Source organism: Octopus bimaculoides, chromosome 3, assembly GCF_001194135.2.
Source record: "Octopus bimaculoides isolate UCB-OBI-ISO-001 chromosome 3, ASM119413v2, whole genome shotgun sequence".
Lineage (NCBI taxonomy): Eukaryota > Metazoa > Mollusca > Cephalopoda > Octopoda > Octopodidae > Octopus > Octopus bimaculoides.
The window spans coordinates 100,164,022-100,178,720 of NC_068983.1; the positions used below are offsets into that span (position 1 = coordinate 100,164,022).

The window sequence follows — 14,699 nt, forward strand, 5'->3', positions numbered from 1 at the left end:
TGCGGGTGGCACATAAAAGACACTATTTCGAGTGTGGCCGTTTTCGTGCGGGTGACACGTAAAAGCACCCACTACACTCTCTGAGTGGTTGGCGTTAGGAAGGGCATCCAGCTGTAGAAACTCTGCCAAATCAGACTGGAGCCTGGTGTTGCCATCCGGTTTCACCAGTCCTCAGTCAAATCGTCCAACCCATGCTAGCATGGAAAGCGGACGTTAAACGATGATGATGATATATATACACACACACACACACACAGACAGACAGATGCATGCATACATACTTTACTTGAACAAAACTCAGAGGATTTGTTCTATATATTCGTAAATACTTCTAAGAAATATATATGGTAACTTCACACAGCCAGTCATATTTAACTACATTTAGCTCAGATTTTGAAATAATAGATATGTATAATTTTTTAAGTAATGCAAATAATTATGTAGTTGTTTTATATCTCTGTTCTCAAGTCAGAGTTACTAGTCATGTCTTCTCTCTTTTCCAGTGCTCTTGATGTCTGTTTAACAAACTGGGATCGATCTTTTCCAGATATGTCTTTTTCTATTCTACGTCCTTTAGGCAACTGTGGAGTGGTTCAGGTAAGTGTTATCAATTATTACAACTGTAATCAGTTGTTCTGTATAATTTTACTTTCTTTTGTTTTATCTTTCAGAGAGATTATTTGTCATTTCTTCAATCATATCAAATAATTATCTTTCACAATGCAGTCATATTCATTTTTCTTTTTTCTACTGATACATTCCTTTAAATTTTTAGAATCATTTTTTAATGTTTTTATTTATTTTAGCTTTTCTCTCTAAATTCTGTTTTGGAAATATGTCACCATTTAAGCCTTTTAAGCATCTATGTTTGTTGTGAAACATGTGAGATGGATAGGCACTGTACTGTAGAATTATATGTTACTTTATCTATAAGAGCATCACTCTTCCCTCCTAACAGCTCCCTGACAGATTGCTGCCACTGGCCAGACAGTGTGCATATCTCCATGTGCTGTCACCTTCATCTATCTGCATGACTTTGTTGTATTAGCAACATCAACACAACTCATTGCTTACATTCCACCCTACTCATGATGAGTTGGCCACAGGGATACAAGTAGCCATTGATGGTTCCTGATGACTAAGAGCAATACATCATTCTCTTCTCCCAGCAACTCCCCAACAGATCATCACTGGCTCAATGGTGTGCATATGTCTGTGTGTTATTACCATCATTGACCCATACAACTTTATAACAATACTTCTGTAGTTCAATTTAAATACCTTTAAGTCTACTTTAGAGACTCTTTATTATTATCTCTGATTACATGTTATACTTCCTTCTAGTTTCTTATTTCATATAAATCCAAATCGAGCATAGTCATTTACAATCATCCTGAGTCAAATTCATGTTGCAAATTTGACACTATACTCAACCTATGTCTCTCAGCTGCTGCAATCTATTATCTGTTTCATTGGACCATCATATACCATGCTTTCAATGCCACGCATATATATATATAAGCTTATCAATAGAGACAATAGTTTCTTTTCTCTTGTCACTCTATAGTCTGGTTGGTAAATTTTCATTAGTGCTTTCAGCATTAATTAGTCACTTAAGTAACAGAACCTCTCTACTACCTACACTGAATCATCTTAGTAGATTATAGACTTTAGTCTGTATCTGCTCCCATTGGTGGGCACTAGTACAATACTAGCAAGTGTAAAATGTTGATTTATTAGTCAATCTCCGTATCTCTGTAGCCATCAAATGTACTACCTAGACTATAAAATATCTCAGTAATTATGTACACTTCCATATGCAAACAACCCAGACTTTGTTGAAGGCACTGTTATTGTTTCCTTGGACACTTTGTTACTTTTTCTCTTCATTCTGAATTCCAAAATTTATTACATATTTTGATTTATTAGTCATGTTTTAATTGATGATATTGAACAGATTGGTCATTACTCTATAAGCTGGGATTTACTGATTTCATAGATGCAATTTATTATACTATTTGTAATTACTAAGACCTTTATTTTCACAATAAAAAGAAATAAACAGGATTCTATTGCTAGCTCTGTTATTGAAACTTAGGTTTACAACTAGAAGTTTATTAATTAAATGAGTTAACAAAATAAAGAATACGATAACTTGTTAGGATTTGAACTGAGGAAGTACAGCCAGTAAAATCAGCACTCAAATTCCTCAGCCTTTTTCCTGTTGAACATTTTTATTATTTTTATAGAGGAAAAATGAACTCAACACACTGTCTTTATATTTCTGTAGGTGACTGTTGGCCGTGCTATGAATGTTCTGGTCATTCTTAGGGGTTTGATTATTGAATGGGTTCGAGTTAAAGGTTTCACAGAAGACTTTTTTACAGATGATGGAAAAGTAAGTGATCCCTTTCAAAAAGCAACAGTTACCATTTACTCAGTTGAGAACTTTCACGAATTAATGATGCATTTCTTCTTAATTTAACTAATATTTATTCTTTGTTTCAGATAAATGTATGGTCCAAGTCAAAATATCAAGTATTTCAAATGGCAAGTTACTATAATTTTATTTTTCTTGTTGGCAATCTAACAAGTCAAGCTGGTTAATTAGCAAAAACAGCAGATTACCAGACCTTTTTATACCCAACATTAACCACTTTCATTGATTGAAAAAAGAAAGTATTTTGTCTAAGAAAAAATAAGCAATCTATACTTGACTCCATTACTTTCTAGTAATCACAAAACTAAATTATTTTAACATTGTCTTCCCAATTTTTTTACTTTATCATCAGGCTAGTTTTATTGTTTCTGAAGATTTCCTTGCTATAACTTTATCTGATGTAACTGCATACATTTAATTTCTGCAGGTTACAGACCATGCAAGTGCTGCCATGCTGCATTTCTACTCTCCAGTTATTCCAGATGTTGCTGTTAAGTCATTCTTAGTAAGTAATGTATTATAGCTAAATCTTTCCGCTGTTCATTTGTGTTGTTCAAAAGACACAATCTTTTATGTAATTGATTTTTACAGCGTCATTATATCTGATTAATAGTAGTTAAGTACATTCCCAAATACATTTTTAATATTTTTCTAATTTTATTGAGTAGACATTGTGTCTTTTCTCTATGTAATGTTTCTCCTCAACTCCCTATTACAAGCAAATAGCTATGGTTATTTTTATTGTCTAGTTTTAATTTTGAAAAACTGAAATTTTCATCATTTAACCCTCTTAAATTCAGAAATATGAACATTGGATAGTAACAAGAGTCTCTGTTAATGCTTAGAAATGTGGAATTGCATTTTAAAACGTAGATAATTTCTGTTACAAAAATGGTTATAAAAAGAAATATTTCAATTCAGAAAAGACCTCTTTATCCAAGAATAGGGCAATGAAAGACAGAATCAGTAGCATGCCAGACAAATTGTGTTGTAGTATTAACAATATACATCGTTTTTACTTATTAACTATTAAGCCTCGTCAACTTGCCTTTCATCCTGTACCATAAATACAATTCAGTGACAGTTAAATTTATATTTCAGTTTTTAGGAGGCAATAAAATAATTATTAGTCAACTACTGTGCCTGTCTCTCAAAATTATTCTTATCAACATTTAGTAAAGAATATCTTCTTTTTTTATGTGACATAAAACTGTGTAAACTTTCTTTTACAGATTTCCAAGGTGTGTGCCCAATTCCTTCTATTCTGTTTTTAAATATTCTTATTGTTCTTAATTTTTATCTTTTCCAGACCTGGCTGCAAAAATATAGTACATTATTCTCTGCTTCTTGCCATAAATGCAACCGTTATTTACAGAGCGGGCTTCCACCCACATGGCGAGACTTCCGGACAGGAGAGCCCTATCATGAAGTCTGTCGAGGTTAAGAAAAGGACTTAGCTCCATTTAGAATCAACTTGCTGTCCTTTAATTAGCAAATTTTCAACCATGAAAGAAATTCGAGAAACGGCAATTAAATAACATTGCTGTTTAAATTGATTTGGAGAACTTGCATGGTTTTATTTATTCCAAACTTCACAGTTACAGTCAGCAGTGTTTTCCAATGGAATTGGACAATATGTGTTTAAGTTGTATGATGTATCCCATTCTTTAAGACATAAATCTCATATACATGTGTAAAGAAAATAATAAAAAGATCTGGTTTTACTAAGCATTCTCTATTTCAGGTAAAATGTTTGTTGACACAATTTAACTCACTTGTTAAACTAGGGTGTTAATCTCTTTGCTCTGATGCAGTCATATAGCAACAATATGTTGTCTGTGAATTGAATAAAAAAAAACAGACTAAATCTTAGTAAAATGTTTTTAATTTAATTTACCAACTTTTCAGAGAATCTGAATCACCCATCAGCTGTATTCTTAAGGAGTTGATACTGGAAACATGTTTGCTTGCTTGATGGGGCTGGGGTCATGCCAGGTTAATGGTCCCAGAGACATCATCATGTGTAGAACCGACCTGGTCCACCAGTGGTCCTTTGCCAGCCTCTTTGCATCCTCCAAAAATATAAGACTGACTGACACCCATCACTTATGAATGGGTGTCTTATTTGGATAAGACCATCATTGCAATTTTTTATTTTGTCTTTTGCATCCATGTTCCGATGCTTGTATAGATAGGATGGTGGTTTTGCTGGAGCAATTATTTTCACAACTGGGTTTCCTTACTGCCAACCATGAATTAAGAGTGGAGTTTGGGCAAACTGGAACAAGTAGAGTTATAAAACAGTAACGGTGGAAAGATTCGAACTTCTGACTCTGTAGTCAGTTGTCCTGTCTGTTAACCTTCCAGTCATTTAATTTATATAAAATTTGTTGTTTCTTTAATTTGAAAATTTACTATTTATAATGGCACTATTATTTTCATTTCTTTATTTATAAAAAAAGTATGTATAAGCATGAATGTGTGTTTTTACTGATATTTTATTAAAAATATCACTTTTACTTTCTCTTCCATATCAGCAGGAGTTCTCAACATTATCAGATTTAACGTAAACCTATTGCTGACACCTCCAATGCATATCACCTTTTAGTTCAGAGTGGCTGGGCACTGGTCAGCTGCTAGTGGCACTTAGCCACTTTCCCAAACAACATTCTTGTAAATTAATGTTATAGATACAATGCTCACTCTTCCACATAGTATTTCACTTAGAAATTTTCCTTGTCGGGACAAATAGACTTTTTATTGCCAATAGTGTTATTTATCTGAATACTAATTTAAAATTCTAGTTCTTTACCTGTTGCACCATTTGTATACTTATTTGCAATAAATATGGTTTTGATTTCCTATTTATTCTCACATGTACTGAGCAAAATCAATGTCAAAGGGTAGTGGGGGGTTTTAAGTACCCTGCTACTTAAGGTTACTTTAATCGTTAAGAAATAAGTTGTATATTTTAATATTTTTCTCAATTGACACATAAGACATTTAGTACACTTGTGGAGTGGTTGGCATTAGGAAAGGCATCCAGCCATAGAAACCAAGCCTAAACAGACTGAAGCCTGGTACAGCTCTCTGACTTACCAGTTCTAGTCTAACCTATATTGGCATGGAAAACATGGTAAATGATGATTATGATTGATTTTTAAGAGAATCTTTAAAATTGGATATTCATTTACTACAACACACACGAAAGCAAAAAGATTAATATGTGTATCATAATACTTAACACATGGCACATTGAAGATGTGAACAAATATTTTTTTTTCCAAGAGGTAGGGGGAACATCAGTGAAGTTGCTATATCCTTACTATAAAGTGGTAGTTTATGAATCAGAGCAATTTTGGTTGTGAAATACCAATCATATAAGCCAAGGGTCTCCAAAGAGGTCGATGGGACTATTCAAGGGGTCGATAAATGCACATCTACTTAAATATTTCAGATGTGTATTTGGTGTGCAAGATTCTTGATGTGAATACATGTGTTGAAAGAAATACTATTAAACCTTGGGAGAGGCATTATGCTGGTAATAAACACATGCACTGGTTCGGTCCTTTATTTATTTATAAACAGTATTTACTTTTTCTTTTTGTTAAATCATTTCATTGCACTCTTGCAATCTTTTCAGTAACCCGTCTCTCCACTTCCATTTATAAATGGAAGTGCAATGAAATGATTTAACAAAAAGAAAAACTAAATACTGTTTATAAATAAATAAAGGACTGAACCAGTGCATGTGTTTATTACCAGCATAATGCCTCTCCCAAGGTTTAATAGTACTTAAATATTATTTCTTGTATATGCCTGGAGGTCGATGATGGGTCAAGGATTCCATGAAGGGGTTGATGGTCTAAAACGTTTGGGGACACTAGATATAAGCATTTCAATCTTGATGTTTCAGCATAGACATTTACTTCCTAAAACTATCTTTGGAATCTCTCCTGCAGGAGTTGACTCCAAAGGGTTCAAGAGGAACATTAATCTCATTTGTCAAGAAGGGCCTGCAAAGGTTATAGCCACTACCCCTTTCTCCAGACCCAGCAAGTTAAAAGAAATCTTTCCTTATTACTGCAGACTGTGCAAGTGGCTCAGAGGGGCCTAGCTTGTAGCATAAGTGTTGTGCTGGTTCTGCTTCAATATTATGTTAAAGGTGCAAGTGTCCCGAATAATCTGCCATCTGTTACTATGCTTCAAGGAGTAGACAGTTTGTTTAACGAAGTAATTAAAGCATCCAGGTTGAAATCAATGAGAGAGTGTGCGTGTGTTGACTATAAATCTAATCCTCATGTTTCTTAGTTGTTGTGTCTAAACTATTCTGTTTCCACCAACATTTTCTACTGTTAACCAAATGTAGCTATGGTTAAACTCTTCCAGGAAATGTTAACAAATACATTCTATTGTTGAGGGACTTTTTTTTTTTTTTGTGAAATAAACTTTCTGATTAAGACATTTTTTAACATTCATGGAAAGCAGACGTTAAACGATGATGATACATATATAAGAAATTTCAGCCTTACTATATATAAACATTAGTCTGGAATTCCTAACAGATTTTCACCAAATTCAATAAACCTTGAAGATCATCATGCACAAACCTGATTTTCTTTCTTTCTTTATTCATCCCTTCTACACCAGCAATTTTTACAAGCTACTCATGTTGATGTATTATATTTATATAATTTGTTTTGTCTTGTTATGTCAGCAAAATTTTAGTTACATCTTATGATTGTATGTGGGATGTTGGTGACTAAATTATATCTGAAAGAAAACCATCTATTGATTGGCAGTAACTCACTGCTTGACTGAGCCATTATAAAAATATGAAAAATATTCTTTTGTACTCTAGGCACAAGGCCCGAAATTTGGGGAGGGAGCAATCGACCCAAGTATGCAACTATTAACTTGATATCACATTGGGTGACTAAAGTTGGTTTAGTGGTTTCTAATGAGTCAATATGCAATTCTGATGGAGACAGTGACAAAGAAGCATCAGTACAACTCAGATGGTGCAAATACCACTTTGTTCAAAAGTACTGGTTTATCACTTTTTTTTGCCAATTAACACCAGCAATATATATTTATAAATACATACATACACATGTAAGTATAAACCTACACACATGCAACAGTCATCCACAGAATTTCCTTTCACAAGGCATTGATCAATCTAATACTATGACAGATAATACTTGCCTAAGGCACCCTGCAGTGAGATCAAACCCAGAACCACGTGATTGTAAACCAAATGACTACACAATCATGCTTGAAACCTTTACAGTAATTTCAGTCAAGTCTTCCAATCTAATAACACCCATGAACATTGTCTTTCTTCACATTAACAAAAATGCCCTGAAGTTGATGATAAACAAGAGGCAAGGAAAACATGCTAAATAGATTTTGAAAACCACCTTTATACATCATTTTAATTTCCTTTTTAATTTTGACAACTGTTGTTTAAAAGTATCATTTTTCAGTTTTTTTGAGTGTATAGAAAGAAATTGTACATGACTAATCTGACTATACACACAACGCTGCAATATATATAATATATACATCAATACTGCAATATTTCTAATTCACGAATCAGAAATACAAACCAGTTGAGCATTCTGTAATTAATGAAGGACATTACATGTTTAAATAAGCACACTGTAAACATATAATAGTAACTAAGTCCCAGCAGTTAGTCTGATAAGTAGCAATTTACTACCATTAGATATAGATTCGTATATGGAGAATCAGAAGTTGGTACTTACAAATTTATGATTGGAAGGACCAATAGATAGCCAAGTTGTTGATAGCCCACTGTTGTTAGATGTCATATTTTAGAAAACTCCTGTTCATAAGGGATTAAATGTAGAGGCTATCAAAACAATTGCTGATTAAACATGTGTTTACAAACATCCACTTGCATTTATATAATGAATATAAACACGAACAACCTCATGTGTCCTCCATCAATATACTTTTATATTGTCATCTCTCATAAAAAGGTCCTTTGTCAAACTACAGAAAGTAAACATATTATGGTTGTATATGTATGGTAGAGTTTGGGTAAAGTCCGATTGTTGTCCACTTTACCATTTTCACAAACTTTTCCTTCACTGGGAAGATGAGTGAAACCTACTTCTCCTGTTCCAAAAAATCCAACCAGAGGAGTTTTAGGGAAAAACTGTCGAAAAACAGCTGACTCAACGTTAGAAACACCATAGTGATGGAATCCACGGCCAATACAAGTGAACATGAAAGCAAAGCTTTGTTCCTCGGGAAGTTTGCAGTTTTTCAACTTACGCATGTTGGCTTCAACTTCTTCTTTACTGTTGATGTGTTCCTCTATGAGAACAGATGCAACTCGCAGACGAGCACCACTGAATGCAATGCAGAGCAGAGAGGGATCAGACTGACTACAATTAAAAAAGAAAAACAAATTTAATTCAGAATACTTGTCAACAAGTTATATTAATCATCCAGCATTGATGTGTTCTTTAAAACAAGATATATTGAAATATATATATAGGATGTAGCCAAGATAGTCTAAAACTAAAGGAATCAGATCAATTTTCACAAGAGTTTTGTTGAATTTGCTCTAATTACATGAGAAATAGTGTGAATTCTTTCAAACCTTAAAGCCCAATTTTTGTTTCATTAAATAATTATATTCATCAAAGGAACCTTAATATGGTTGCTTGACCTGCAAGAAATAATAGCCATATCTCTATGAAATCACACACAAGTATCTTATATGAGGAAAGAATACAGCAGATTATGTAACCCTACATATTCCTAAAAAGACAGGCTGGTCATATCTGAAATGCCTTTGGTCATAGGTCTGCTAAATCAGGATTGATTTGGAATTAAATAACTCATTTTCTCCCTTGATTTGAAGGTATAACCATGTTGGTTCGGCAATTCAGACCATTTTCCTGCTTCCATAAAATAATCTAAATGTTGGATGATGAAAATGGTAAAGTAGTTTATACTGCATAATTGAATAACTTTCATTTTACAGTTGTGCTAATTTGGCAATCAGCATATGCTCATATCATTTTATAAATTAGTGGAAATACAGTTTGCGGTTCACCTTTTAAAATTTGAAGGTTTCTTTCAAAATATAGGTCCATCAAAAGTTCCAAACAACTTTGCTCTAAAACAAACTGTACCATCAACATGAGAATGTTTTGGAGAATTAACTAGGCACAATACTGAGGAAAAATGATTCAGAACACTTCATTTAAAAATAATGATAGAAACCTCCTCAGTATAAAAAAAAAATCAATGTCTGTTTGCCCCTCAGAGAATGAATGAGCTTCTAACTGGCTGTTTGGCATGCAATAAAATATCTCAGATCACACCCAATTATATTGAAAAATGCTGTCCTGACTACACTAAGCCACAATGAAAAAGGATGGAATGGTTATGGCTGGACTACCTTTGAGCATGGGTTTGCTAGATTGTATCCTCTACAAGAACTTGCACTGCTTCTTCCTCCCCATAGTTCAATCTCCTTGTCCTCTAGCATGAAGCTGAGCCCCACCCCAGGGTTTGTAGTTCTGCAAAATGCATGGCTGGTGCCAGGAATGGCATCCAGCTGTAGAAACCATGTCTAAACTGACACTGAAATATAATGCAGTCTTTGGACACATTGGACCCTGTCAAAGCATCCAACCCATGCCAGCATGGAACACAGACATTAAATGATGATAGTGAGGGCTGACCTCAGACTAAACAAAACTATATTCTACATGTATTTTCACAATACACTAAATTCAATTTCACACATATATATATAGAGTGGTATTTCTTCAACATGTGGAACAATAACATGGTTGCACAATCTCAAAGACTAATGAACAATTTGAATTTCATTACTTATTTTTCAAGTGCACTGCATTATGTTTGTTGCCTCTATTTTATTGAAGTAAAATTTCTTTAAAACAATTTATATCTTGAAATGAGTGAAACCAGAAAAAGAAAAAACAGTTAAACACACCAGTATAAAAACAAAGAGTTGAAAACAATAATTTCATACATGAAATGAAATAATTACATGGTTTGATGAATAACATATCACTAATATCCTGCAATACAATTAATTGCCTATATATCCTTCCCAATAAAATATAGGTCCTATGTCTAAACAAAAGAAATCTATAAGAACATGAGATGAATATTAGGTGAAATTATTTGCAGGTATTTTAGATACGCTAGAAATTTGATTTTTGTAATCATTCTAAATTTGATATGATCCACAAATAATAAGGTAGCAGTGAAAATAGTTTGTAGAAAATCAGAAAGAGATTTAGCTTCTTGAGAGTGCAACTAAAGAATTATTAAATAATAGCTGGATATCCTCCCTAAAATTTTGTATACAAAATCACTTGAAACCTCTTGATACCAAACCAACTGAGATAGTTCTATGATAAAAACTTCCTATTTTAAAGTTATCTAAATTAAATCTTGCATAGAATTTTCATATTAATTTATATTCCAAAGTTGAGTTTAATAAATTCTACTAAATTTTACTAAATTCTTCATCATTGTCAAAATTAATTCAAACAAAAACAGTATATTTCAATGAAAATATGTTAATAAAAGGGTTAAACATAAATGAATTAGGAATAAAAAATATATATCACTCACCCTCCAGAATCATTTAAACATTTCTGAGGACAAATCAGATTATCAACAAATCCTCCAACAAGAACAGATTCAGGGAAGTATTGCATTAATGTGTAGCCTATATCTGGTGGACAGAGGGGTTCATTGCAAAAATACAGAATAGCTTTTACATCTTCAGGAATGTGATTAGTTCCTGGTCCTAAAATATCATCTTTCTGTGTGGTATATGTGTGGATGTCAATAGTAAAACTGTGAATTTGTAAATTTTCCAGTTTAGGAATAAGTAGGAAAGACAAGGATTTTTTATTTTCAATCTCAAATGACTTGTTGGCTTCAGAATTTGTTCCTGTGTAAGACAAAAGACAACAGAAGAAATTTGATAGCAACAAATGAATTTTTAAAAATTAAAAAACAAAAAACAAGTCATGAAAGCATTAAACCCTTTCACTGCAAAATTAAATTTCATGGTTATTCCAGTAATGATGTTAACTATCTACCAAAAAATAGAATTAGTATTTTCTGCAAGTCATGTTACCTCGATAAACTTTACATATCTCAACAAAATTTCAAATATGACATTCCACAATAAAAGATTGGTATACAAAACTGCTTTCTGCAATTAAGGGTAATGAAATTTTGAGTGGATAGATCTGATTTCATTTATATTATTTACAATTGACAGATATTTGTCCTCATCTTATTTGTTGTAAACACATTTCAGCTGATATACCCTCCAGCTGTCATCAGGTGTCTTGGGGAAATTTCGAACCTGGGTTCTCATTCCTAAGGTATTTTTCGATGTTATTATTATTATTATTCAGGTAACTGCTTGGAATCGAACTCGGTTAATAGCCCGCACTCTTAACCACTACGCCATATGCCCGTGGGCAATTATGGAGTGAATTTTAGGGCTTATAAATCTAATATTTTCGTATCCTTCCTTAATACCGGTTCCCATATGCTGTTCATATCTGCACTCAGTCTGCTTAAGAGGTTGTTGTGTCCAAGCATATTGCTGCTTCTTTTAGTTTTCGTATTTTCCAGTGGTGTTCTCTGTTTATTATTTTAACTTCATCCCACAGAGGGAGGTGATTTCCATTTTTCCATACATGATCAGCTATACCCGATTTATCAGTATCTCTCCGTATCACAGCTTTGCAATATTCTTCTACCCTTATTTTGAGGGGGCGGCATGTTTCGCCTTTGTATAACCTACCACAGCTGCATGGGATGGAGTACACACAGTTCTTAGTCATATTCTCTTCTATTGGTGGTTTTACTCGAAGGAGATATTTGCGAAGTGTTGTATTACTTTTGAATACTGTCCTGATGTCATATGGGCCGCATATCTTTTGTATCTTTTCGGAGAGGCCTTTCACATAGGGTAGACAGACTGTGGACAGTTCATCGGTTTCGTCCTCTCTTTTCTTCATAACTGGAGTGGAGAGTATGTTTTTGAATTATGAAGAAAAGAGAGGATGAAACCAATAAACTATCCACAGTCTATCTACCCTATGTGAAAGGCCTCTCTGAAAAGATACAAAAGATATGCGGCCCATATGACATCAGGACAGTATTCAAGAGTAATACAACACTTCGCAAATATCTCCTTCGAGTAAAACCACCAACAGAAGAGAATATGACTAAGAAATACGTGTACTCCATCCCATGCAGCTGTGGTAGGTTTTACAAAGGCGAAACATGCCGCTCCTTCAAAATAAGGGTAGAAGAACATCGCAAAGCTGTGACAAGGGGAGATATTAATAAATCAGGTATAGCTGATCATGTATGGAAAAATGGAGACCACCTCCTCCTGTGGGATGAAGTTAAAATAATTAACAGAGAACACCACTGGGAAATACGAAAACTAAAAGAAGCAGCACAAATGCTAGGACAACAACCTCCTAAGCAGACCAAGTGCAGATATGAAAAGCATATGGGAACTGGTATTAAGGAAGGATAGGAGAATATTAGATTTATAAGCCCTAAAATTCACTCAATAATAATAACATTGAAAAATACCTTATGAGAACCCCGGTTCGAAATTTCCCCAAGATATACCCTGGAGGGTATATCAGCTGAAACTGAAACAAACAAGATGAGGACAAATATCCGTCAATTGTAAATAATGTACATAATTCCTCATCTCTTAAATATAGAACTGTAACATCTGATTTCTGCAGTAAAAGAGTTAATGAGCTAATTTACATAATAATTGCTTTACTCACCTACAACACCATCAGCAGATATAGCAAGGAAATTACAAAAACTGGGTAATAATTGCTTTAGAAAATTACCAATATCCAAACGCATACATTTAGCAGTTCTATGGAAGCGGGTCATGTGATTGCTTGGGATTTTGAGTGGCTCCTCAAATAAAGTTGATGAACAGAAGCCAATGAAGTTAACCGGTTCATGCCATATCTCCTGAAAGAAAGAAGAAAATGGTAAAAAAAAAACATTATTTATAGTATGTATGATCATAAAATTTACCAAGTGTTCTTCTATATCTATATACTAGCAGTAATACCCGTCGTTGATCAGGTAATTACTTTTACTCTTTCTTGGGAGCCACATTCAAAGTGTTATTATATATATATATAAATTTACTCCTCCTGTGTGTATTCTATAAGTAAAAAACATGTAATATTTGAAGTAGAAAAAGATCAATTTCATACACAAACTTCTGATTGTTTATTATATGACAATGATAAGTGAGATGTACGTGTTATTTTATACATCAATACAGTAATGGCAATTATATAATACACAAGGCTTTGGTTGGCACAGAGCTGTAATGAAAGAGAATTGCCCAACATGCCGCACAGTGGGACTGAACCCAAGGCGACATGGTTGGAAAGGAAGCTTCTCAACCACACGGCCACCCCTATAAAGGAGAGATACATTTTGGATAATATATTCCTTGATACAATATGCTTAATAAAAAGATGGGATGTTTACAGCAAGAAGACCTTTGATTTTAATATTTACTCGAGCAACACAACAACTACCAGTACTACACCATACAGAGTGTTCCAGAATTAACTATCTGTTTCAATGAAATTGAGCAAATTTTTTAAAAACTGACAGAATTTAATGTTTATCACCAAAACAAATAGATTCATGAATCTTACATCAAACTTTTAATGAAACTTTTCAGCATGTTTGTATCCCTGCATACTTCAAATCTCTTCTTAGTGTTGTGAAACACATTTTGGAGCATTTCAGGAGTTAGCTCCTGTACTGCTAACTGAATGTTCTTTAAGCTCAGCTAAATGATTCCTCCATCCTGGAGATGGAGGTAAAGAAAATGATTGCTGACAAATTGAAAAAAAGCTGTCATGGACAAATAAGAGGGGTCCAACAGGAATGAAAATAAAATTATAATCAAAATTCAAAATCTATACACTTTTAATACATATTGAACATGATAAACATAAATAAAAGTGAGTTTTTAAAAAAATGCATCCAATTTCACTCAAATCATCATTAATTCTAGGACACCCTGTATTTACTCGTCTGGCTAAATGGTGGGGGTGGGAGGGAGTAATTGTAGGTGGCAAGCATAGCTTCTGGAAGTGGTCACGCGGTCAAACTCAAATGGCTGTGAGTCACAATAGCAGTT

The 14,699-nt window shown here is 33.6% G+C and overlaps 2 protein-coding genes across 3 annotated transcripts in view; one reads left to right on the forward strand and one right to left on the reverse strand.

The window, feature by feature from the left end:
- LOC106882650 (mediator of RNA polymerase II transcription subunit 27) overlaps positions 1-7,049 on the forward strand; it is an 18,954-nt gene extending 11,905 nt beyond the window's left edge. Inside the window, exons 4-8 of the mRNA XM_014933396.2 lie at positions 504-597; positions 2,291-2,398; positions 2,509-2,550; positions 2,868-2,945; positions 3,750-7,049. Of these exons, the coding sequence (XP_014788882.1) occupies positions 504-597; positions 2,291-2,398; positions 2,509-2,550; positions 2,868-2,945; positions 3,750-3,884 (457 nt within the window). The 3' untranslated portion in view covers positions 3,885-7,049. The remainder of the gene's footprint in view (positions 1-503; positions 598-2,290; positions 2,399-2,508; positions 2,551-2,867; positions 2,946-3,749) is intronic.
- Positions 7,050-7,846: 797 nt separating this feature from the next.
- LOC106882653 (F-box only protein 22) overlaps positions 7,847-14,699 on the reverse strand; it is a 14,627-nt gene continuing 7,774 nt past the window's right edge. For both annotated transcript variants that reach the window (XM_014933402.2, XM_014933403.2), the window contains 3 exons: positions 13,303-13,501; positions 11,096-11,420; positions 7,847-8,859 (listed from right to left, as the gene is read on the reverse strand). In XM_014933402.2, the coding sequence (XP_014788888.1) occupies positions 8,457-8,859; positions 11,096-11,420; positions 13,303-13,501 (927 nt within the window). In that variant the 3' untranslated portion in view covers positions 7,847-8,456. The remainder of the gene's footprint in view (positions 8,860-11,095; positions 11,421-13,302; positions 13,502-14,699) is intronic.